The sequence below is a fragment of the Crinia signifera genome, chromosome 7, assembly GCF_055691185.1.
Source record: "Crinia signifera chromosome 7, ASM5569118v1, whole genome shotgun sequence".
Classification (NCBI taxonomy): domain Eukaryota; kingdom Metazoa; phylum Chordata; class Amphibia; order Anura; family Myobatrachidae; genus Crinia; species Crinia signifera.
Genome location: NC_139223.1, coordinates 53,735,598 through 53,762,555, shown reverse-complemented (window position 1 = coordinate 53,762,555; position 26,958 = coordinate 53,735,598). Strand labels below are relative to the sequence as shown.

The window sequence follows — 26,958 nt, the reverse complement described above, 5'->3', positions numbered from 1 at the left end:
CACACTTTTTCCAAACATCATGCACTGGAGGTGTCAATGGAATCTTTTGGTGACCATGTCCTATGTCAGGCCATGGTTTAAGGCAGTGGTAGCCAACCCTAGCCCTCGAGAGCTACCAACAGTTCACATTTTCCAGACAACTTAGCTGCTGTACAGCTGCACTCATTAATCACTGACCCTTTTTTAAAAGATCCACAGATGGAGCTAAGTAGCTCACTTGTGATTCTGTGAGGAGACCTGCAAAACGTGCACTGTTGGTAGCTCTCGAGGACTAGGGTTGGCTACCCCAGGTTTAAGGTATAGTATTGCCCTCCCCTTTGTTATGCTTTGGTATTACCCATCGTGAAAGGGGCTGCCATGAAGTAGGAAGAAGAAAACAGCGGATTATGCTTACGATAATTCCATTTCTTCGGAATACTTCATGCCAGCCCACAATTTCCCTCCATGTTTGTTTTTTTTCTCTTAGGATCTAGGGAGACATTCAAAAGACTGGGAGGAGAGGGGAGGAGCAGACCTATATACTAGAGGAGGGCAGATCCTAAGAGAAATTGCCTGTCTATCTAAGGAGAAAGGGCTTAAACCAGTGTGAAAGGGGCTGCCATGAAGTATTCAGAAGAAATAGAATAATCGTAAGCATAATCCGTTGTTTTCCCCAAGATCCACTCCTTTAAGCCTTCTGAAAACTGAGTTGCCCTCAATCAGAGGTGGATTTTTGTCTGTCTTCTGACCACGACATTACTCGTAGGTATTCCGTTACACCCACTAATATATTTTTCTATAGTGCTCTTGCAATTGAGTACATGAGCTCAATGCTAGGCAAAATCAAATGTTGGCGTAGGTTAGGTACATGATATTACATACTACATAACGACACACTTGCTGCCTGCTACTCACCAGCCACTAAATGGTAATTATATGCAGTTGTTAAGGATCTTGTAAAATGAGAAATAAACATGACTGCTTATCTTTTTGTTTTAAGGAGATGTTTATTTGCTGCTTGGAAGGGTACATAAGGCACATTTTTTTCATGCTAAATGTATAAACCGGAGCGATGGCTATTTTAATTCAAAAATGTCATTTTTATATCTAAATATCAGTACCCTGCCACAGTGTTGGCATGTTAGGAGATACAGATGTGCACTCCAGGGGCAAGGCTGCCACTAGAAATTGTGGGGCCCGGTACTAACTTCTAGCCCCCCCCCCCCCTCCTCTGCTGATCGCAGGCTATTCAGGCCCCCCACCCACATACATACATACATACATACATACATACATACAACACACTCTGCATACATAAATACAGTATTCTCTCTCACAAACCAGCACTGCACATAGATATCATACATACACACACACTACATATATATATGATATATATATATATATCTATCATATATAGCACACACACATGACACACTGCATAGATACATACATAACTCATACAGCATACATTCATAAATACACACACACACAGAACATATAGATATACTGTATACAGTACACTTACTGTGTACAATGCGTCAGAAGGGAGACTGGGCCGCCCGGGTGTCCCCAGATACACAGCTGGGGGGCTCCGGGCGAGAGGCTGGTGGGCTCTGGGCGACAGTGTGATGGCTCCGGGTGACCGCGCACATGACAGGAGCCGGGCAGAGGGGAGGAGGGGTGAGCCTGGAGTGCCGGACCAAGCGGCTTCTGGCACTTCCAGCTCTTTCAGTGAGGGCAGCTCAGTGGGGGTACTGTGAGCAGAATGAATGGCCCGGGCACTTCACATCATTTGTGTCTACTCCTGTTTCAGCAAAATATTGTGGGACAGTGGTGTGGCTAAAATCTTTTGGGGAAGGGGGGGGAGGCAGGGGGACTACCTTCCGAGAGGGTAGGCATGCTGGATGTGTAATTCAAACAAAAACTTAGGTTTTTTTTACCCGAAGAGACACCCTAAGACTTTACTAATTGTTTAAAGCAGTATCACACTATATGTATTTTTCTTCCTTTTTATGTATAACACACCAGAGGAATATTTAGAAACAAACATAGTGATCTACTTCCATGTTTGAGTGATCTCACAGTGATACGTAACTATATAATTTTTCCATTTGAGCGCAATTATAATGTTCCAAGTTTTTGTTTGAATTGTATATTTTGGAGGATTTGAGCTATTCCTCCATTGGAATAATTGTGATTGCTGCACTAAGGCGCGGTGGTGACTGGGAAAGTCTTTTCTTGTGTATGCTGGATGTGTAGTTCCACAGTAGCTGGAGTTGCATAGTTTGCCTACCCTTTGCTCTAGAGCAGTGCAGGGTTATCTTTGAGAATAATACATCTGTGCTCGGTTCCTCGTATGATAAGAGATGTCAAAAGTCAAAGCATAAGGAAATCTTCCGGTATCTCTATCTCGAACAGTCATCTTAGAATAGCTGTTAAAGTATGCAGAACCTCTCTGATTATCACAACAATCCTTCGTGCTATAGGGATGATGTTTTTGTATTGCCGTTTCTTCACATGTTAAACAAGTTTCTCCCAGCTGTAGAGTTAGACAATCTGAAGAAAGTACGTTATCCCCTACGCCATTAATAGCCTCTGTATGACTGACGTTATGCTTTGTGTGGAGTCCAGACAGATAGCTGTAATTGTCTAAATAACTGGCATTGGGACTAATGAGACACTTCGAAGGTTTATACCTGGTTTCTAATATTGGCCAGTTTGTAGTTCCTAGTAGGGTTTTTTCTATTCTAATTGTTTTGTCAAAGCTATGATATTCCAATGCCGTATACAGGTTAGAGCAATGACCATCTGAGAAATGGTGTATTACATACGGCGGACTTGCCAGCGGTAAAAGGTCCGTCTTGGTGAGTTGACAATAATTGAAATCTGACATAAATGGCAGATACGGTTTTAAATTGTCACAAGAGATGCTGTTGCTAGTGCTCACACTCATACTGCGAGAAAACTCTGACTCGCCATCACTCGGTGATCTAGAATAATCTGCCTCAGATTTGAGGACAGCTTCAGCAAAACTGGAATAGTCTAAGAAAGTTGAGGGTTTCCAGTTGTCATGGCAACACCTGTTACCAGGGGTTATACTGTGTGCCTCCTCAATGAAAAAATTCTCCCTTTGAGCCTCTACCGGCGAGCTTCCATTTATGTCGGTGGGATGTGTAAGCTGGCGTGAGGTTTGTGAATACGGCAGATATTTCCCATCTGAATGAACCTCTTTGAGAAAAGAGAAACTTTGTTGACTTTCCAAGGAGTCATACATTGTTGCGCTTTGTTCTTTTTTACTTTCTAAAATGTCACAGAACATTTGGCTGATAAACTCATGTTCCAGGTGGTGATCTTCTGCATTGTGATGGTCTACGTCACATACTTCTGGCTCGTTGATTGATCTCGTGTCATCTTGTAGGGGACAGATTTCAACAGGCCTTTCAACGATAGGTAGCTCTGGTATGAAAACTATGCTTTTTAAGCTGACATGTTCGAAGACTTTGTGGTTGCCAGTTGTGTCATGGTTTTGGGGTTCCCACTCAGCTTCATCTTGATTTCTGAACAATATCTTTTTAAGACAATTGCCACTAAAGAAAGTTGAAACAAAAAATATTTTGTTAGGTTCACAACAATTAATATAATTTTTACTAAATGTGCAGTTAAGTAGAGTTTATGTCTCACTAACAAACAAAAAATGAGCATAGGCTGGGATCAGAAGGGTGGCATTGTCCACACACATATTCCGCATCGCTTTACAGAGCGCTGCGGAATCTTATTGGTGGTATTAGAGCAGGCCTTACAGGGATGATGGTGTTCTAAAGAGAGAGCATATACATAGCATTGTTAAATCTGTAATACGCCACAACATTTTGCAGTGCGTAAAAGGAATACAAATATAAATACAGTACATACAGTATAAAAACAATACAAAGAAAGGTTCAGAAAAGGAGCTGCAAACATGAGATAAAGGGCTCTGCTCACAAGACCTTACATGCTATTGTCAGAAGTATCAACAGGGGATCTACAGGGGGATGTACCACATGGTAAATGAGAGTGGTGGTATACAGAGAGAGATTTATACTTCTCTAAAAAGTGCCAGCAGCATATTTCACAATGTGATACAATGACATTGTGCTTTGTCTTTTGTAATGTTTTTAGGTACTTGTTTCCTAGCACGGCGCCACCGATTTTAATTGTATGCAATCGGGTTGCAAAAATCGGGTTAATCGCATCGCATGCAACCAAATTGCATGCAATGTGATTGACCCGACCAACTCGATTTTTTACATTGGAACCAATGTTAAATGGTCCCTGAGACCCGATTTTACATTGGCCCCAATGTTAAATTCCCCCCAGACCCCATTTTTCATTGTATGCCCCGCCCCATTGTTAGCGCCATGCCACGATCAACGTGAACCCGAAGTGTGGCGAGCGAAGAGGTACGCGTCCTCCGACCTTTTCATACCCCCACTATCCATGTTGGCGTGGAGTTGATTTTATATAGTGTGGTGAGCGCAGCGAGCCACCGAGCCCGAAGCGTGGCAAGCGCAGCGAGGGGACGCGCATTACTTCATACGTATTACGCGTCCCCTCGCGGGGCTCATTGCGCTCGCCACGCTTCGGGCTCGGTGGCTCGCTGCACTCGCCACACTATATAAAATCAACTCCACGCCGATGTGGATAGTGGAGGTTTGAAAAGATCGGATGACGCGTCCCGCCGCCTCTCGCGGGCTCGCCGCGCTTCGGGTTGCCATTCATCGTGGGGTGGCGTTAACAATGGGGGGGTATTTGACATAGAAATGACCCATCAGGGTGGGTATACAATCAAAAATTGGGTATGGGGGGCCATTTAACATTGGTTCCTATGTAAAATCGGGTCCATCGCATTGGTCGCATTGTATGCCATTATAATGGCATACAATGGACCCGATTTTACATAGGAATTTAACATTACATACAATGCTTACAATGTAAAATCGGGCCGGTCGCATCGCATGCCATTATAATGGCATGCGATGGACCCGATTTTACATTTGTTGGGAAACCTAAAAAAAAAAGCCCGAAATCGGATCAGTCAAGTCCCATAGCATACCTTAAGTTATCATATCAGGACACTATGGAAAGCCATCCACTCCGACGCTCAGCTGCTGGTAATACGAGCAGCTGAGCGGCCGTGTCAGCCATGATGCAGGTCTGCGCATCAGCGCTCATCGCTGCCACGTACACAATGGGCGGCTTTCAAGTTGAAAGCAGCTCAGCAAAGGGCAACCAAGTTAATTAAGGCAATGGAGTCCTTAAGCTATGAAGAAAGATTAGCCGAATTAGGAGAAAAGACGTTTATAAGGAGACATGCTTAACATGTACAAATATATCAGGGGCAATATAAAGAACTATCGGGCACCCTTTTTACCTTGTAGTTGGAGAACAGGACACGTCGGCTTCCCCTTAGACCTTTTTTTAAGGTCAGGGCAGTAAAGTTTTGGAGCTCTCTGCTAGAGGAGATGAGGTTTGCCAACACAAGTAATACATTTAAGAAAAGGTTGGACTAATACCTAGTGAATAACAAAATTCATCTTGTTATGATTTAGTACAGATGGAGCCACTCTTGTCAGGGCGGCTCCCGGCGTAACTACCACCATGTGCCGTCTGTCAGAATGGGGCACGTCAAGACAGATGCTCGCACATCCATATCCTGTCCCGGTCTACCGGACTACCATCTGCCAGAAACCTGAGCATGGCGGTCTGGCGGCAACAATGAGAGCGGCCCCATCATAGGTAGGTCAACCACAAATTTAAAAGCAAATGGGAAAATAAGGTCAATTCGGTTAAGTTCAAGGTATCAGCTGAATCTTCGCAATCTGCACCTGTGCAGCTTTACATCTATTGAGGTACGACATTTCTGCTTGTTTTTGCGGCACCTTTACAGGGTGTGAACTAATACTATGAAGATTTCCCTGGCTGAAAATCCTTTGATGCGATAGTCCAATAAAATGATTTCACTTTTACACGAGCTTCCACTAAAAGGCAACTACTGACAAAACATTGTTTTTTATATTGGTGCGGATAGTAAAAGTTAACTAGACAAAATATAGTTGTACTTACCAAATAGTTTTCTTACGTCGTTGGTTCTCAGTTGGTAAAATGTGGCAATTTGTGTCTGATTTTAACAGTGGTGCCTAAAGATAAGAGAATTATTTAAACCTCAGCACATTTTAGTGGATATTCATGAAACTTTTTCACAAGCTTCAATACATTTGTCTAAAGCAAATTTAATTACGTTTTGCAGTTCGAATAGAAAGTTAGTCTGAATCGCACAGTGTTCAGCCACACTTCAAGCAGATGCGATGCATGCCCTGTCAGTATCGAATAGAAAAATAAACTGTGCAAGTCTATCTTGACAATCTCACCTGTAGAATGTATTTGGACTAGGGCTAAATTAAATCTAAAGTACATCTGAAGCAGTGGCATAACTATATAGGGTGCAGGGGATGCAGCTACTATGGGGCCTGGTGGTTTGGGGGGCCCCAAAGCAATCCCCTGCACTCTCTTTAAAAAAATGTTTTTTTTTTTTTTTATTACTGGGGTCCCAGGAATTCGGGGACCGGCAGTTACCCGAAAGTGTGGTGCAGTCCCAGAAGTTAGTAGGGAAGTGGAAGGAGGCAAGCGAGATGTTTGCAGGGGTGGGATGCTGCGAACGAGCTGCCGGTCCACCAGAGCAGCAGCGGCGGCAGCATTGTCCCGCACTTCTCCTCCCCTGGTGCCTACTCTAGGCTCCTCCTCCTGCTGGTGATTGGTAACCGCAGCTGACGTAGGAGAGGTCAGTGCCCCTAGGCTGTCCCCCGCTAAACTTACTCTGCCTGACCCTACCTGCCCCCAGCCTCAGCAAGCAGACAGCGCTGCCTGCAGAGAACAGCGCTGCTGCTGCCCAGGTCATCTGGTTTCCTACATTGACAGCCACAACAGTGAGTTTTATTAATAAATGGCAATGGCATCTGATTAATGATCATTAAGTGTGCATGGAGGGGGGAGGTGGGAGGGTTGTGTGTATTTGTCATAATGTATATACTGTAAAAGGGGAAGAAGTGGGGGAATTAAAGCATCACGCATATAAGATGTGGGGTGATTACCATAAAACATATAAACCTATAAAACAGCATATGTCTATGCCCCATCACTCCCATCTCTTAGTCTGTCTATCTATGCCCCATCTTGTCCCTCCATTTGTCCATCCTGGCAGTCTGTAACCCCATATGGTGCTCTGTCTGCTCGTCTGTCTATACCCCTCCCTTCTGCCTATCTATGCCTGCTGGCATCCATCTGTCTGTCCATATATGCCCCCTCGCTACCGTCTGACCATGCATCTATGCCCCTCCCATCCGTCCGTCTGTCCATATATGCCCCTCACTCCCATGGGTCTGTCTATCCATTTATGCACCCTTCCTGCCCTCCTTTCTGGCCATATATTCCCCCATATGGTGCTCCATTCATCCATCTGCCTCTCCTGCTTGCTCCTTCTCCATCTCTCCTGCTTTCTGCTCTCTTGCCCTCTTCCTGACACTCTTTTCTCTCTCCCTCCCTCTCTAACTTGCTCATCTCTTTCTCTCCCGCTGAGAACCTCCTTCTCTCTCTTTCTCTCTCTCTCTCGCTCTCTTAAGGGGCATTGTAGTGACAAAAGATGGGGAGGGGGCTTTCAAGATATTTTGCTATGGGGCCCACAAAGTTCTAGTTACACCCCTGAGAATCACACCTTGTGTCACCCATATACAGTAATATCAGGATCCATTGGCTACCAATGGAGCTTCCCTACCAGAAGAGAGAACGGAGGGTGGAGAGAGCTGTAAGTGACACAGGGTTCCCAGGTTTCTTCCAGCCCATCTGGGTATTATTAAACTATTAGTTTAAAGCTAATATACACTATTGGTTTAAATTAAATATACACAATCCTTACATCCCACCATAACCCATTTAACCCTTTGAGTGCCAAGTGAATTTGTCAAAATGGGTGTGAAAATTGGCAAGCAAACCTTTTTATTCATCATAATGACCTGTAATGTTTACCCTATATAGGATATGTAATCTTTTTTTACATTCAATTTTTCATTTTAATTTATATAACAAATGTGAGCGACGCTGGCATTTTTAGCAGATATTTTGAACATCTCTCACAGAGATGTTGGCACACAAAGGATTAAGGAAGGATAAAATGCTCTCTACCTGTACTTCCTCCTTAAATTATGATTGCATTCGTGCACCCCCGAGGCTTAATCTGGCCCTGGCCATTTGGGATGTAGGTATGGGGTTATTGTGTGCAAGCCTTCAACACCTACCGGGAAAAGGGAAGTGGTCATACAAGTCAGAGTCCAGCTCAGGAGCTGCAGAAGTGAAGTACACACACAATATCGGTGTTATACCCCTATTGTCTGTGTACTTCCCTTCTGCAGCTCCTGGGCTGGACTCTGACTTGTGCGAATAGCAGGTAAGAACGTTCCCTCCCTATCTCTCCTACTCACTGGACACTGCAACACATATACATAAAGTTACATACATACCTACATACATACGTACTGGCACATATACATACATAACACAGTCTCACACCAGCTTTACCTATGCATGATGCAATTGTACTTTAATGATCATAGTAACCACAAGCTTTAGGCTAACCTGTGATGTATGGACCAAGGTAAATACCAGGCGACTTTTCCCAGGATCCGGGATATTCTTCCACCATCTCTTCTTACAGCTGTTATTGAATATTGTTAGGATAGATTTAAAAAAAGAAACCACTGACTTAGAAGAACAATTAGCAATCGTACAGACTAGACAAAGAAAACCAGAAACACACTATTTTATTAAAAAAATATGTAGTTTATTCATTGTTCTTTGTTTTATAGAACGTCCCCATATTATGCAGCAATGATCATTAATGTCCTTTACTGGCCAATTGGAACTTACTGTCTACATCAGGCATTCCCAATCTTGGCCCTCAAGCCATACTAGCAGTCCAGGTTTTAGTAATAACCATGCTTGAGAACAGGTGACTTAATTTGGGCATTCAAGATGGGGTTGGGGGGTATGGTAAGAACCTCTGCACAAGATGCACCTATCGATGGTAAACTTTTTATGATATGTAAGTTTTAGAATCCACAATAAACAAAAGATGTATATATTGATATATTTTCGAATGTATCACTCTTGTGGAGGTGCACCCCTGAGAGTAGAAAGTGTACAATTTTTAAAGGGAAAGAAAAAAGTACTCTCCTTTGATTGTGGGCACGCTTGTCAGAAAAAAATAAATTTTGGTTATGATTGTAATTTATAAATAGTAACTTTTAATTGGTAATTCTAAAAAAGGCTATAATATGAACAAAAGACACAGACAAACTACACATAACATAAATAGTGGTAAGGAACCACTTATCGGACTCAATAGAGTCCCTGCAGCGATTTATCGCTGGTATCAAGTATGTATATTGCCGCACTAATGGGCAAGTATTAGATATGTCCACAAATGTGGGTCACTTCAGTACAAAGGGTTACAGTGAAGTGAAAACACTGGTAGCGAAATGGTTAAAAAATATTAACAGGTTACATCCAATAAGTTGTATGGTGTGTGTCCAGTTCACAAATGTATAAACCATGCAGAATCAGCATATAGTTTTGGTGAAAAATTGGACAGAGGACACAAACAGACTATACAAAAATTAAATAAGTGGTCAGAGCCACTAGTTGTACTTCAGTTGAGTCTCTCCAGTCATTTGTCTCTGGTATCTCAAATGTATATAGCCACAGGTGTGGGTTTTGCATAGGACACTGATAGCAAGAGTAGGATGGATATGTAGTCATAGGTAACATCCAATAAATTTGTGTAGCTTATGTCCAGTTCACAAATATGTGATGCCTACAATAGATTGTATGGTGTATGTCCAAGTCACAGATGTATGGTGATATACTGAAACAGTATTAATTTGTGTGACAAATTGGACACAGGACACAAATAGGCTACAAAATTATCTCTCAGTAGTCAAAAAAAAAACCTTATCTGGGCATCAATTGAATCCCAACCGTGAGTGGTCTATGAAATTACAAAAATATGTGACCACAGGTTTGTGAGTCAAATTGATATATGTGTATGCCCACAGTTGTGGGTCGCTTTGATACACTAAATTTCAAAAATATATATATGAAGACACAGATTACAAAGATAGGATGATTTGTGAATTGTATCCAATAAATTGTATAGTGTGTTTCCACTTCACCGATACATAATAAATAATAATGCCCTCAATCGGCGTAAATTTAAATGTGATAGATGCAGAGCTCCAAATATAGGCAAACAAAAGGGTAATGTAGTGATAGCCACCTACAAGAAGTGATACTGAAGTTTTAATTGGATTAAGAGTAGTATCAAAATAGGGACTCCACAGGAATGCACACAATTACTACTGCTGTGTCAAACGACTAGTCCTAGTCCTGTGTTGACACAGTGAGCGGATTGTGTTGTCAGACCATCAATGGGGAGTAGAGTTGGGAACTATATAGAAATAGCATCTGCTGTCTCTTCCCCAGTAATAAGGTGCCCTGTTGTCACCTTATTACTGGGGAAGAGACAGCAGATGCTATTTCTATATAGTTCCCAACTCTACTCCCCATTGATGGTCTGACAACACAATCCGCTCACTGTGTCAACACAGGACTAGGACTAGTCGTTTGACACAGCAGTAGTAATTGTGTGCATTCCTGTGGAGTCCCTATTTTGATACTACTCTTAATCCAATTAAAACTTCAGTATCACTTCTTGTAGGTGGCTATCACTACATTACCCTTTTGTTTGCCTATATTTGGAGCTCTGCATCTATCACATTTAAATTTACGCCGATTGAGCGCATTATTATTTATTATGTATCGGTGAAGTGGACACACACTATACAATTTATTGGATACAATTCACAAATCATCCTATCTTTGTAATCTGTGTCTTCATATACTGTATATATTTTTGAAATTTAGTGTATCAAAGCGACCCACAACTGTGGGCATACACATATATCAATTTGACTCACAAACCTGTGGTCACATATTTTTGTAATTTCATAGACCACTCACGGTTGGGATTCAATTGATGCCCAGATAAGGTTTTTTTTTTTACTACTGAGAGCTAATTTTTGTAGCCTATTTGTGTCCTGTGTCCAATTTGTCACACAAATTAATACTGTTTCAGTATATCACCATACATCTGTGACTTGGACACACACCATACAATCTATTGTAGGCATCACATATTTGTGAACTGGACATAAGCTACACAAATTTATTGGATGTTACCTATGACTACATATCCATCCTACTCTTGCTACCAGTGTCCTATGCAAAACCCACACCTGTGGCGATATACATTTGAGATACCAGAGACAAATGACTGGAGAGACTCAACTGAAGTACAACTAGTGGCTCTGACCACTTATTTAATTTTTGTATAGTCTGTTTGTGTCCTCTGTCCAATTTTTCACCAAAACTATATGCTGATTCTGCATGGTTTATACATTTGTGAACTGGACACACACCATACAACTTATTGGATGTAACCTGTTAATATTTTTTAACCATTTCGCTACCAGTGTTTTCACTTCACTGTAACCCTTTGTACTGAAGTGACCCACATTTGTGGACATATCTAATACTTGCCCATTAGTGCGGCAATATACATACTTGATACCAGCGATAAATCGCTGCAGGGACTCTATTGAGTCCGATAAGTGGTTCCTTACCACTATTTATGTTATGTGTAGTTTGTCTGTGTCTTTTGTTCATATTATAGCCTTTTTTAGAATTACCAATTATGACTTAATTTGGGCCTCAGTTATTTCTATTTAACCATCTGTACTGAAACCTGGATATCACTTACACCTGCACTGTTTTTGTGCCTTGAGGACAGTGGCGGATTAAGCAGTGCTGGATTAAGTGGTCGCCCCGGGGCCCACACACATCAAACTGGGACGGGCGTGCATCTCACGCGCACGTGTGTCCCAGTCTCTCGGTGGATGGGCAGCGGGTCCCTGCCCGTCTCCACAGGGAGATGGGCAGGGTTAGGGGGGGGGGGTGTCATGGTGGCGGTGGGGACTGGCTCTGGTGGTGGCAGACGGCTGCGGGGAGCTCCGTCGCCACGGGGCGTGCAAGCTTCTAATGCACACGCCCCCTAGCGGGGGCTGGCAGCTGGCGATAGTTTCTCCAGCCCCTGCAAAGATGGAGCACGCTGTAGTATAGGATGCCAATCTACAAATTGTCAAATATATTGTTTGTGTTCCCCTCCAACAAGGAACTTTGTGGATAAGGCAGCCTTAAGGTGTTAGAAAAAGGAATTAACTAATAGCCTAGTGGCTTATAGTTATAGGGTGCCTACTGGGGTGGTTTGTCAAGCTGCTCCTACTGGGGGGTGTCAATCCCCTGGTGAAATTACAATAGAAAAAGGGGGTGGGTGGAGCGCTAAGAGCAATAATTGGTTTTACAATCAGTTTCTATCAACATGAAAAATTTATTTCTAAAATAAAATCCTCAATCAGTGTGCAATTGCACTGGGTAGGTATACAATCAATGCATGGATAGCATAATATATTGCACAAAATGTATAATATTACAAAACATAAAAAATGTACATTATAATATGAAAAATAAAAAATTGTGAAAAATGGGTCTGATACTTATGGGCTGGAGTCCCGTTTCACCCAAGGGTGGGAGACGATGGTATTTGAAAAATCCTGGGGTCAATCCTTGTATAGCTGAAAGGGGATAGGGTCCATTTAACCTTGCTGGATTCTTTTTTCACGCTGGAGGATGATGTTAGAGCCCCTGTTGGAGTGCGGGGAGTCCTCAACAATGGTGCGGAATTTGTAATCCTTATTGTGCAGGTGGTGGTTCCCAGATGGATATTGCAGCTGTTTGACCCAGGTGTTTGCAAAGTGGGGGAAATCGGTCTCCAATATTGTGATAGTGAGAGGTGGTGGGAGTCAGACCAAAGATGCCCAATTAAAATCAGCAGGTGCTCCCTGACATGTTTCGCCGTCCAACTGACAGCTTTTTCAAAGGTTTCAAACACCTTTGAAAAAGCTGTCAGTTGGACGGCGAAACATGTCAGGGAGCACCTGCTGATTTTAATTGGGCATCTTTGGTCTGACTCCCACCACCTCTCACTATCACAATATTGGAGACCAATTTCCCCCACTTTGCAAACACCTGGGTCAAACAGCTGCAATATCCATCTGGGAACCACCACCTGCACAAAAAGGATTACAAATTCCGCACCATTGTTGAGGACTCCCCGCACTCCAACAGGGGCTCTAACATCATCCTCCAGCGTGAATAAAGAATCCAGCAAGGTTAAATGGACCCTATCCCCTTTCAGCTATACAAGGATTGACCCCAGGATTTTTCAAATACCATCGTCTCCCACCCTTGGGTGAAACGGGACTCCAGACCATAAGTATCACACCCATTTTTCACAATTTTTTATTTTTCATATTATAATGTACATTTTTAATGTTTTGTAATATTATACATTTTGTGCAATATATTATGCTATCCATGCATTGATTGTATACCTACCCAGTGCAATTGCACACTGATTGAGGATTTTATTTTAGAAATAAATTTTTCATGTTGATAGAAACTGATTGTAAAACCAATTATTGCTCTTAGCGCTCCACCCACCCCCCTTTTTCTAGCCTTAAGGTGTTACACTAAAACTAGCGCGAGAAGGGGTTTTGTGCATATTTAATTGTATATATATATTTAAAAATCTATTTCAACTATAGTATTTATTTTTTATAATACCATGACAGTATGATAGTGTTGGGGTAATGGTTAGCACACAGCTCTGATGTGTTGGGTTTGATTCCCTCCATGACCCTAACTGTGTGGAGTCGATATATTCTCCATGCCCTTGCATTGGTCAACTTTGGGTACACCGTTTTTTCCCACAATCCACAAAATTACTGGTAGGTCAATTAGCCCCCCAGCAGAAAAAACAAGTTACCCCTAACCATTAAGTGTGTGTGTGTGTGTGTGTGTGTGTGTGTGTGTGCGCATGGACAGACTAGATCAGCCAATTGGTTTTTATCTATAGTCAAAATTCTATGATAATCTATAGTAATAGATTTTTATTCTGCGTAAAATATGCAAAACAAAATGTAGTTATTACAGGGTTTATTTGTACTTACAAATAGACGCAAATGGAACACAACAAAATGCAGATAAAGAGAACTGGTGCAAGTCCTTGGACAATTACTGCCATTGCATCCTGAGGAAGGATAACATAGTCTGTAGAATATAGAATACATGTCATTGTTACCAATGACCGAACTATAGAATATTGCAGCAGTTATTAATACTAACCCTTTGAATGCCAAAGGAATTTCCCAAATAGGTGTAAAAACTACAATGTTTTTATGAACCCTTTGAGTGACAGCGTTGCTGTGAGAGGTCCTCAAAATAGCCGTTGAAAATTCCAGCGTCGTTCACAGCGACTGTTCTTTTTGGGTGCAATATTTAACTGAACTACATTTAATTGTATTTGTATGTATTTATACTAAAAGAACAGTTGCTGTAAGCACAGCAACCTTGGCAATCAAAGGGTTAATAATAATAATACTAAATGCACTTATAATTGTGACCGGTACATGATATAAGAGCATAATCTGTCCTTATCGATATCCTTAAAATAAAGTGGAAAGGAAACATGACAAGTCCCTATTCCTATGAGATTAATCCTTTGAGTGTCAACATCTCTATGGCCCTTATTCTGATCTGTGCGGGCAGATCAGAATATGCGGCCAGGACCGTGCAGGCGAATCCCCTCCTTCCATACGGATCGCCACCTCCGTCAGTACGCGGATATGTGGCGGTCCGCATGAAAGTGGACGGGGATACGCCTCCTCCATCTTGGGAGCAGCCCCTGCATTCGATGGTCGCCGAACATCGAATGCAGGGCCGCACGCTCCACCAGCGCCCGCCACCCTAGACCACACGGACACTTGTCCGTATGAAATCATGTATGGGGGCGGGCAGCTGACATCCGGCGATGTCAGATGCCCGCCCCCTACACATGCGTCACGGCTTCATTACCATGCATACGCCCTGCGTTTGCATGGGAACGCCCATGAAACGCGGGGCGTATGCATAGGGTAATGAGGCTAAGTAGCCCTTCACGCCCCTCTCCGCCCCCTGTGCGGCGTCTAAAGAATAGATACGGCGAAACCGCCTGCACATGCGCAGAGTGACCTCTGCACATGCGCAGTCGGAAACCATCGGCGGTACGACCGCATGCGGAAAAATCCGCACCGATCAGAATAAGGGCCTATGAGAGATGCACAAAAGTATCCGCTAAAAATACCAAAATCTCTGTGAGAGATGAGCAAAATATGAGTACCAACAGCTTTGTGAGAGATATGTAAATATTGGCTAAAAAATGCCAGCGCCGCTCACATTTGTTATATAAATTCAAACAAAATGTTGTGTAAAAAAAAAGATTAAAGGGTGAAATGTAATAGGAGGAGAGATTCAGAAAGTGAGAGATTTGGTAGGAAATCTCCAGTTTTTTTAAAGCGGCAATCATTTACACTTTAAAATCAAATGCATCCAACTTTGCATATGGATGTACAGTATAGACACATTTCTATCTGCATGTAATAAAGGTATAATAACTTTTCCATATTAAGGGGACCTTTGGGGTGGTAGTGGATGGCAAGTCCACATCTCAATTGTCACACCTAAATGGGCCTGAAATGTTGCAGCATTTGTGGAAAATAGAACAACAACTTTAATACCTCCTATTTGTGGGCTTCCCTGTGGCCAGCTGGTGGCTGGTTATTATCATGCAGTCATGAGTGGACTATTTTTATGTGGATGCCTGAAGCTGTCGTCCTATCCATCTAATTATTAATCTGTTAAGTGGTCTATCCTATGACTTATTCTGCGGTGTTACCAGCAGTAATAAATGATCTGCAGATAACACAATCTGGACTCTTACCGTTGTGCCAGTCAGCCTTAGAACTCCACTCACTCCAGATGCCATCGTAGTGATTACTGTTTGGCTTTGATTTGACCTTTATTGTGTAGTCGTGTCCTCGCCTCAGAAGTCTTTTTTGTATGACATAGTAGGATTCCACTTGGTTTAGTGTATTCGTTTTTATCTGTTAAATTATGTCAAAAGATAGTGTCATTTATAGTAAATATAAATACAAAAACATACTTATTACACACATGGCATAAATCAGTGGTTCCCAAACTGAGGTCTCCAACACCCTGGGGTGCCACAAGTTGGTTGTTCAGGACCAAATCATTTATGCTTAATAAGATAGGCAAACCTCGTGCTGGTGGCAGCCAATCCTAAATTATGCAGAGAAGTCGAATTTTAACCCTGTACACTATACAGTGACTTCCAACAGTTTCCACCGTTCTCTGTTGACAGTCACTAGGTTGCACTTATTGGTGCCTGTGAGTTCCCTGTCCCTCGATAGTCCGTGACAATTTCTCACGGAATAGAGGGGTCCACATCTATGAAAGTCTGTGATATTGATAGAGCATTAGGATGAGGCCAAGTAGTGTATTTTTTCCCCTGAAATCAGTTTGTACATTGCATTAGCTTTATGCTGGTGGAGTCATTGGAGTCGGTGCCACCCAGTTCATCAAATAGACCCTATGCACGCCTAAAAACAAGGTATGAACTCAAGTGGAATGGCACGTGGCATCGTGTTTTCATCTCTGCTGAACTACCCTCCAAAGGCTCCTCTTATGTGGCCCTTATTTTTCAATTTTTAAAAAGATTAGCTCCCACCCCTGCTATCTCGTTCCAATTAACAAAAAAAAAAAATCTATGCTAAATTTGAGCTCAATTGGACAACTGCAAGGCCAACCTGAAATTTTTACCTTTTCGCCCAGAAAGTTATTGTTTTCGATACAGCTTTTTTAATCTCATATAACTTTCTCTTAAATAAAAAAAAATCCAGACTTATTCTTGGTATTAGAACATACCTCCCAACTTTAATGGAGACGGAGGAGGGACAGAGTGTTGCGCGCCCAAAATTCCAGGGGGGGGGGGGCTTTTCTCCCGTGAGGCCACGCCCCCGTTTTGATGCTATGGGGGCATGACCCAGAGGCTCTGTGAGCCTCTAACCATGCCCCCAGCCCCCTGGCTGCAGGAAATAGACACTGTGCGCACAACAGCCCCTCCCAACAGCCCCCCTCGCCAGGGAACACTGCCGGCCGCGGGAGGGACGCGGGAATGTCCCTGAAAACCGGGACATTCCCGCGGTTTTCGGGATTGTTGGGAGGTATGTTAGAAGGATAAGTGACAATAAATATAATAGGGAAGGCAACTTGCACAGCTGAGGGCAGAGAGCAGGTATATGCATAGGTGCCGATTTATGTTTTTGCTGGTGGGTGCTCAAGCCAAAAATATAGGGGTATATGGCTTCGTGGGAAAGGGGCATGGCCACAAAATAATACTGATTTATATTACGCAGCACAGTTGTCTCTAATATTCAAATTATGGCAACAGTGCAAAATACAAAAAGGGGAGTGCAGTGGGACATGGGCGGGTGGGCCGCTGCTGAGCGGGTGGGTGCTCATCAATTTCTGTGGGTGCTGGGGCCCTCAAGCACCCACAGAATCGGCACCTATGGGTATATGGCAAAAACCTGTTTTTTACCTTCATCCATGTTTGTAAATAAAGTTATTGTATTTGTAATAACTTGTGCTTACTTGTTTATTTTATAATATAGATCTTCCCCTGTTGTGCTGGTAGCCCTGACAAAGTTTTAAAGCCATGTTTTTAACCTCTCTGTTTTTATAATGTTATGCGTTTTGTACACTTTTTTTATTACTAAATATGGGGCGAAACTTAATAGGGTGCGATATTTGGGACAGGCATCGGTACTTGTGAGTTATCTGGGCGTCCGATTTTTTGATTGTATGCCTTAAGTTAAGGCATACAATCAGATGCGATGCGATGCGATATCGCATCGCATCGCATCGCATCGCATGCGACCATCGGATGCGATGACCCGATTTTTCCATAGGAATCAATGTTAAAATGGACTGAGTCCATTTTAACATGGAATTCAATGGGAAAAAGGGGTCCTTTTCATACCCCTACTATCCAAGTGGGCATGGAGTTGGATATAAACCTGTGGCGAGCGTAGCGAGCCACCGAGCCCGAAGCGTGGCGAGCGAAGCGAGCCCCGCGAGGGGACGGTATTCCGTGTCCCCTCGCGGGGCTCGCTACGCTCGCCACGCTTCGGGCTCGGTGGCTCGCTACGCTAGCCACAGGTTTATATCCAACTCCATGCCCACTTGGATAGTAGGGGTATGAAAAGGACCCCTTTTTCCCATTGAATTCCATGTTAAAATGGACTCAGTCCATTTTAACATTGATTCCTATGGAAAAATCGGGTCATCGCATCGCATCGCATCGCATCCGATGGTCGCATGCGATGCGATGCGATGTCCCGATCCGACCCGATTTAAAAATCGGACGCCCGGATAACTCACAAGTACCCAGGCATCAAATCACACATGTTACATTTGCCACAGCTCGGGGACACTTTTTATACAAAGTCCCCCAGCCAAAACATGATGACCTGGGCTGATCAGCCCTGGACGGGGTACCTAGAGGAGTTAAGGCACCCCAATATAGGTGTCCCCCCCCCCCCCCAGGCTTCACCCTTCCAGGGCTGAAGCAGCAAAATTTTAACTTTAGGAAAATTACCTATTGCTAAGGGCCACCCTATTAGACACCATATATTAATACTCCTATAGCTCTCACTGCCTGTATACAATCTTCTGACATTTGTATAAATTGGAAGATACTGATCTAGGTTTTGGGGGTACAGAATTACAAAACTCTGATCATGTGCTGAATCTTGGCGTGGTGCTGGATGGTAGATTGACACTTAAATATCAGATATCAGCCACAATCTTTCAACTGAGGAACATAGCCAGAATCAAACACTTAATCCCATCTGAAGATCTTCCAAAAGTCATACATGCATTTGTATCATCTCGTTTGGATTACTGCAATGCCCTCTACCATGTTCTTCCAGCAAAAGAACTGCACCGATTACAGCTGGTACAAAACACAGCTGCCAGGTAACTAACCAGCCCTGTTCTAGCCACATTACTCCCATTCTCTACTCCCTTCACTGGCTGCCCATAAAATGGCAAATCACTTTCAAGATCAACTTACTGAAAAAGCCCTACAGGACCAAGGCTCAAGGTATCTGAAGCAGCTTCTGATTCCATACTGTCCCAGCCGATTACTGCGGTCTGTAGATGAAGGACTTTTAACAGTACCTAGGATCTCCTGTAATTCATCTGGGGGTTGAGCTTTTAGCCATTTAGCTCTGACTTTATGGAACTCACTTCCCTGCATAGTTTGAAAGGCCCCCACTCTGGAATGCTTTAAAAACAGACGGTACTTCTGTAGTTTCACGGCGCCAGCATGGCGCCATGCTACTTCCGGGTTCTACGCTCGCCACGAAATATGTAAAAAAAAGTAACTTAACTCCATGCCAACATGGATAGCTCATACCCCCACTATCCATGTTGGCATGGAGTTGATTTTAAATAGCGTGGCGAGCGTAGCGAGCCCCGCAAGGGGACTCAGACGAAACTACAGAAGTACCAAACAGACTCAAGATTTTCCTGTTTACTCAAGTATTGAATATGAAAAGCTTTTCTGTACTTCATTGTTTCTGTACTGTATTACAGTCATTCTATATGTTAAGCACCTTGGGCCTTATTCTGGTTCACTCTTAGAGGCAAAATCCTTCTCAAATGGACAAAACCATGTGCACTGCAGGTGGGGCAGATGTAACTTGTGCAGAGAGAATTAGATTTGGGTGGGGTTTTTCTTCAAAGTGAGCTCTCTATTGCAGTGTAGAAATAATGCAGTCAGTATTGTCCCTGCACAGAAACAAAAAAACTCACCCAAATCTAACTCTCTCTGCACATGTTACATCTGCCCCCCTGCAGTGCACATGGTTTTGTCCATTTGAGAAGGAATTTGCCTCTAAGAGTGAACCAGAATAAGGCCCCTTGTGTCCTATTGGAGAGAGAGTGCTATATGAATAACATGATTATTATTATTATTATTATTATTATTATTATTGTACAGGCAGAACAGGGTATTGCACAGGAGTGTTACCTCTTTTGGATCTTGCTTGCTGCTCATTTGGACATCAAAAATGAGCTTTTGGAACAAGTAGTCCTCGTTTGTGTAGCTGCTGTCCCAGCGAACTATCACCGTCTCTCCAGCACTGTGTTCTATAGTAAGGTTTACCGGAGTTTTTGGCTTAACTGTAAAATTCAAATACAATACATAATGTTATGACCTCAAATTGGAAAATAGGCAGAAACTTTTATATTTTAGTAAGAAGGCAAAATGATAGATTGTAATATCGCTTAGTGTTTATGGGTGTTATATCTCTGCAAATACATGGGCAGTGTTATCTTTGTACCCCTGTCCTGCCACCGTTGCCTGCTAACCCACAAACTTTCTAATGAAGAAAGAGCTGTTGACCAAGGTAGACACGTGTGCACAGCGGACAATTTGTGGTGTTGTTTTGCATACTTGTGTCGCTGATCATCCTTGGTGGCAGGTGTGTTAACGGTGAAGACAGTGGACGTCACTTACAAAGCGCACTGAATATGCACTGCCAAGCAGTGAATAGTGTCAGTAGACTAGCAGAGCATGCTATGAGTTTCACCTTTTTTCGCTGGCACCACAGTTATGTTATGAACAGGTATCCCGCGCAACCGGACCTGAATGTTGTACTCGTCTGAGGCAACAAAGAAATGAACTTTAATGTAACAGATGCACTCATCAGGTGACCTGGAATCGGCAAGATGCATGTTCTCTGGGATACAGTAGGAGGGTCTGAAATATAGCAGAAGGTTATTCATTTAGTTGTGTAATTTGGACTCTCCGACATACTTATATCCATGCGCACAGGGGGGAGAGTGGATCTATGAAACTGGTGAACAAAAATATAAGTGGTGATGATGATTATAGCAGGAGGAAAAGCAATTCATCCAGTGGCGTAACTATAAATTTTGCTCCCCACTGCCAAAAAGTGTGTGGCCCCCCCCCCCCCTCCCATCCTGTACACAGTAGCCAACAGCCGGCTCTGTGTACAGTCAATTTAATCAGTGGGGGAATTTGTCATCTCTGCCATAGCCCCACCCGCGCTGTTGCTGACTCGCCTCCAGTGCTCAGTCAGTGAGCAGCGACAGGCAGCAGCATGTCAGTGCGTGGAGCGGGTGCCGGCGCCCACACAGACCCTGCTGCTTGCTCCCCCAAGCGGCTGCTGGGGCTGCCTTACAGTAGTTACGCCACTGAATTCATCTAATTGGTAGCTATGGGTAAAACTAGCATATACCTTTGTAACTTTTTTCATAGATATTCAACAATGTATTGTATCGTCTCTATTTATTATAGCCAAAAATGTGCTGAATTTTCTATAATTTTATTCCTAGAATAAAAATACATATTTTCAGTTACTGTATGGCCATAGGCTGAGCCTAATTCAGACCTGATTGCAGGACACGTTTGTTCTTAAAATGGGCAAACCGTGTGCACTCCAAGTAGGGCAGATGTGACATATGCAGCGAGAGTAAGGGAGCGACACACTGGCCAATGTGACAGCCACCAATATTTTTTTGATGACGGTAGTCGGTGGGGTGCGGGCATTGGCTGGCAGGGGAGGGGGTGCGTTGCTATATTGAGCAGCATGGCCCTCATTCTGAGATAGTAGAAATAGACTTCTGCTGCACAGTTTATTTCTACTTTCAATTCTGATGCCGCAGGGGCCGCACAATGAAATCTAAATTGCAGTGTGATAATAACGCAGCCAGTATTTACCTGGCGCAGAAACAAAATAATTCACCCAAATCTAACTCTCTGCACATGTTACATCTGCCCCATCTGCAGTGCAACATGGTTTTGTCTTTTGTTCATTTTGAGAACAAATTTGCCCTGTGATCAGGTCTGAATTAGGCCCACAGATGCTTTTCTCAGTAAAATAATTGCGGATTATAATAGTGGGGTATGGCAGTGTGGCCTGAGTTCATTGCTGGAAGAAGAACTAGATATTACCCATTTAAAATCACTATTACAAGTAGACCACTGATAATGCGGCACCCTTGGTTCCAGCACTGTGCCGAATTATATATTTTGGCAGGTTATTGGTAAAACATATAGCAACATCCTGACAGCTTTCCCTCCCACTACCTCACCTCCCACAGCCGTACCAAGCCCTCCTGCAGCCTACCTGAACCCCCCCCCCGGAAGCACCTACACCTTTTGCAGGCTGACAAGCCCCCGCAGACTAACTTTACCCCGCGGACTAGCTGAGCCCTGCCCCAGCCTAACTTCACTGCAGATTAACTCTTCCCAGCACCTGATGTATGTATCCTGTTTAAAAGAGGTCATAGGCAACGCAGTGTGTGTGGGGGGGGGCACTGGCACTTGCCCCCCTCTTGGCAAGTGCCTTAAATTATGACAATAGCACTGGTATATAATATGATCAATAGAGCTGCCACCACATCAGTGAAAGGGACAAAGCAGAGCTGCCGTACTTACTCCAATGTGCTGCAGTTTGGGAGACTTTGGATTACATTTGGAAACCCCCCTCTAAATATCCTGCATTTGCCACTGGAGGTGCAGGATCATCTGGTGCCGGATAATCAGTAGTGTTCCTTATCTTATATTTATAAGAAGCCACAAAGTATCCACAGCTTTATACTGGGTAGGTCACAATAATAGGACATCAAAGAACGATTGTATAATACACAACTGGTAACTATAGCATAAGTATTGTAATGTACATAATATAAATACCAAATATTACAATTACCTATGCAGTTATTCTGCAGGAACCGTATTCCGGGAGCTCTCATCAATTGTCCCACCATTGAAATTTGCACCACCCTTACGGCAGGTGGGTATAGCTTTGTAGAGGTTCATTGTTTGGAAGCTAACAAGTACCAGATACTAGAGGAGCCACCTACCAAAGAGACACCCGGTGCGCTGCTGTAGAGTTCCTCCACATAATATAGGTGCATTGCACAAAAGGGAGGGTGACTTTGTGCCCCAACACCTGTTTGTTTTTTATAAAGAGGAGACCCCCAGAGAGATGCATGCTGCCCCAGGGAGTGCCTTAGCTGCAGTTCCAGCTCTCACACTGTGACAGAAGCCAGGTGCTCCATGTATTGTTACTGTGCAGTACCAGCTCCTGTCACTGAGCAGCAGCCTGCATTTTGTTGTCCCTTCTTGATGGGTGGCACCCGGGTGCAGCCGCTTTGTGATGCCAGTGCGGCAGTGCCAGACACAAGTATGGGAAAGTGTGCTATGAATATTTAGAGTGTTTAACCACAGTGAATGGTTTGTGGGAAGTTGCATTACCAAATATAAAATAAAATCCCTCTTGTTATTATCTTTGCTCAGTAGTTGCCCAACCACACAATTTCTGTAGAAGTGGGGTATTTCTGTATAATATCTCAAAGTCACTCAATGATTTAAATGTCTAGGTAAGCAGAACAAGGGGGTAGATTTACCATTGTTAACTCAGTGGTTCTGTCCCGCTGCATATCCCAGCAATGCTGAATGATGCACCACCTCAATTTACCATGCTAGGGTTCCTAGAAGCCCTGGTGACAACTCTGGTGCTCAGTGAGGGTTTTCTCCCTGGCTTCACCGGAAGCCTCAGCGTCTCATATCCATGCTAGGAAATAGAGATGTGACCCAGCAGAGATCATCTAAGCCTATAAAGCTTTTCTGGTCCACCTTACCGTGTCTCTCTAACACCATTCTATGGATGGAGGTAACCTGTGGCTGGTTTTTTTTTGTCACTTGGTAAAGTGGCTAAAGGCCAGTAGTAAGTGGTGTAACCCTGGACTGGAGAAAGCTGTGATTTCTACAGAGCCTTTATTCAGTGTTTCACCAAAGATTAGCTTTAACTACATCTCGTCAATATACTCCTTGATTTCCATTGTACTTCTATACAGTATTCGGTGGCATTATATAAACATTTTGGCATTGTCAAAAGTACATCAGTTTCGACAATCTACCTATGTCATAATTCTGTTCTTGACATTCTGAAGACCAACATTTATACCGCATCCCAAAGGATATGTAGATAAATCTGGAATGGAAAGCCTGGCCACCCTTTGGCCTAAAGTTTAGGCCACAGGTCCCCACCACTACACACATCTATACTTCACTTACAGTAGCTTAGTGAGGACGTTCCATGCCATGTTTACAGTGAACCAATAGTAAAACTCCAGACCATACTCTAGAATAATACATAGGAACTTACGGTCCTTGATGTCTTTTATACTCCAACTGGAAATCATTGCTGCAGTTGACATGTGATTGAGGGACCTTCCATGAGCAAAACATTTCCGTAATGTAGTCATTGAAGCAATCCAATTTCTGTAAGTGAAACTCAGACTGGGCTGGAGAGGTGGGTACAGTATACATTTTTATGAGAAATAAGTAATATTGACAATTTCTGTCTCAGCATATATGTTATATGGTCTTCCAAACCTAAACTAGTGGCATAAATAGCATAGACTTCAATAGGTGAATATCATAATACTTATGAGGGCTTGGGTTGCTGTTTGAGGTTAAAGACAGAGGGCCAGATGTATCAAGCTTCAAAAAGTGATAAAATGGAGAGTGATAAACAGCCAGCCAATCAGCTCCTACCTGCCATGTTACAGGCTGGGTTTAAACAATAACAGGTAGGAGCTGATTGGCTGGCTGTTTATCACTCTCCATTTTATTACTTTTGAAGCTTGATACATCTGGCACTGAGTGATAAGAAAAATCAGTATGTCAACATTCTAACAATGTCAACAAAACATCAGTATCGACATGCTAAATGTCAATATATGGTCAGTGCTGACAATCCAGCTAATGGCGCCATTCTCATCTCGTCATTGTGAATGAAAGATACCCAACCCATAGGTACGCTAAAAAACGGATGTGATGCCTGCAGTTAGTATATATTACACAGGAAGTGATATCTGTTTCGATGGTGAATTCATTTCAAATGATTAGAGGAATATGATGTCATTATTTGAGTGTTCTTGTGTGTTATAAGAATAATGCATCCCCACTGTAGAGTAATGGGATACGGTCATTTGGTGAACCCTATTTAGGTCGACATGGGTTAGAAGGTCGACAATGGGAAGGTTGACAGTCAAAAGGTCGACATAAGTTTTTTTTAGCCAAAATGTGCCGACAGGCGGTATTTTATACCCTACCATCCACTACGGCATGGTAGGAGCATAAAATAGTGCCCAAAGCATGGCGAGTGCAGCGAGCCATGCAAGGGGACGTGGAACACTGTGACGGAGTCCGTGTCAACTATGTCGACATTCTGGAAAAAAAGGTGAAAAACTCATGTTGACATTTTGACTGTCGACCTTTCCATTGTCAACCTAATGCTTGTGTTGACCTTCCAACCTTAGCCTTGTCAACCTTCAGTGATCGACTTATTATGGGTCGACAGTTACCCATACCCAGAGTAATAATGACCAATAAAAATCCCCTCAAAGACAGGTGAGTAATATACAAGCTCGTGACTGGTGTTCTGATCCTATATATGTGTCTTGTTTGTGCTATTTGCTCCAGGTGAACAAACTTTATATGGTAGAGAGAATGTTAAGTATTAATAATCCTATCAGAGTATCCAATAAACTGGCTTCTATCTCCTTCTTTTATAGTACTTACCATTAGACTTTGTGCCAGGCAGCAATAAAAACAATAGTAAGCTTATATTCAGCATCTGATGTGTCACAGATAAGGGTACATCTGTCTCCATGTCAGTTGGAATTCAGCAACACCTTTGAATTAAAAGCAAAGTCCAGATATAATTTGCTGAAGGACAACACTGAGGTTGATTAATATTAAGATTAAAAGAAGGCAATATCTCAATTGTATACATGACTGGAGTACTCCACTGACCGTTTACTGTCTGATAACAAAGTATCCATGTGATTTTTAGAATATTCTAGAACAGTGGTTCCAAAACTGTGTGCCGTGGCTCCCTGGGGTGCCACGGGACACTTGTATATCATATAACCACAATCTACAGTACTTTATTTCATTATTATTATTTTTTTTTTAATTTTTATTTATTTTGGCCAAGGCTGTGGAAAACTTCTGATACATTAGGGTGCCATGATTAAAAAAAAAAAAGTTTGGGAATCCCTGTTCTACAACATTTCCAAGAAAATCAGTCACCTGGCAACTGGTATGTTGTGCTGGGTACGCGCAGGGGCCGAGGGGTGCCGCCTGTTAGACAACAGGTACGCTGGGATGCTTCTCCATTCCTGATTGCCTAGCTACCTCGGAAGCGCTGCTATGTGCAGCACTTCACCTGTTTTATATTTTAATTACTAACCTGCCTCCCTGGCCTAATTGGTGATTGATGGTGCTTGTTAATAAGTTTGAATTCGGGCAGAACATCCCTGCCGGTTATAGTTTGTGCTTGCACTCGCTCCTCGCTGGCCCATATCCGTGTGCTTAGGTTAGTACTGCCTTGTCTGTCGGTCACTGCGCCAGTTTGCCAGTCCTGCCATTTTGAGTTATTGTCTACTCATTATTCCTGAGGTTATTCTGTCTGCCTGTCAATAAAATTCTGGGTTGCTCTCTGTGCTATTCCATCTGATTTGAGGAAGGACATCTGGCCAGTGGCTTTACAATTAGTAATCAACCAGTGCCAAGACCTCCAAATCAGTTATAATAGAATGTACATTATATAATAATAATTATAATAATATTTGTTATGTATCACTTTTATACCAGTTATTCCTCAATGTAACACACTGCTGTTGCCATAAAACAATTTGCAAACAGTTGGGCTACCTCTTTTTCTAAAGACCTATAGATTGTGCTCTGTACCGGGGTTACTGTTA

At 42.9% G+C, this 26,958-nt stretch overlaps 1 protein-coding gene across 1 annotated transcript; it reads right to left on the bottom strand.

Moving 5' to 3' along the window:
- Window positions 1-1,261: 1,261 nt before the first annotated feature.
- LOC146019448 (uncharacterized) lies at window positions 1,262-26,383 on the bottom strand. The gene is made up of 10 exons (XM_083151985.1): window positions 26,285-26,383; window positions 25,772-25,884; window positions 24,351-24,489; window positions 20,742-20,911; window positions 20,180-20,331; window positions 16,004-16,166; window positions 14,196-14,295; window positions 8,647-8,725; window positions 6,085-6,158; window positions 1,262-3,569 (listed from the first exon to the last, which is right to left on the bottom strand). The coding sequence occupies exons 2-10, from the start codon at window positions 25,860-25,862 to the stop codon at window positions 2,300-2,302; spliced, it is 2,238 nt and encodes a 745-aa protein (XP_083008111.1). The 5' UTR covers window positions 25,863-25,884; window positions 26,285-26,383; the 3' UTR covers window positions 1,262-2,299.
- Window positions 26,384-26,958: the final 575 nt, after the last annotated feature.

Coding starts and splice junctions, on each gene's coding strand:
- LOC146019448 (XM_083151985.1), bottom strand. CDS start 25,862: ATGGAGACAGATGTACCCTTATCTGTGACACATCAGATGCTGAATATA. Junction 14,296..16,003: donor TAAGGCTGACTGGCACAACG/GTAAGAGTCCAG, acceptor TATATTCTACAG/ACTATGTTATCCTTCCTCAG. Junction 8,726..14,195: donor TGTTCCATTTGCGTCTATTT/GTAAGTACAAAT, acceptor ATTCAATAACAG/CTGTAAGAAGAGATGGTGGA.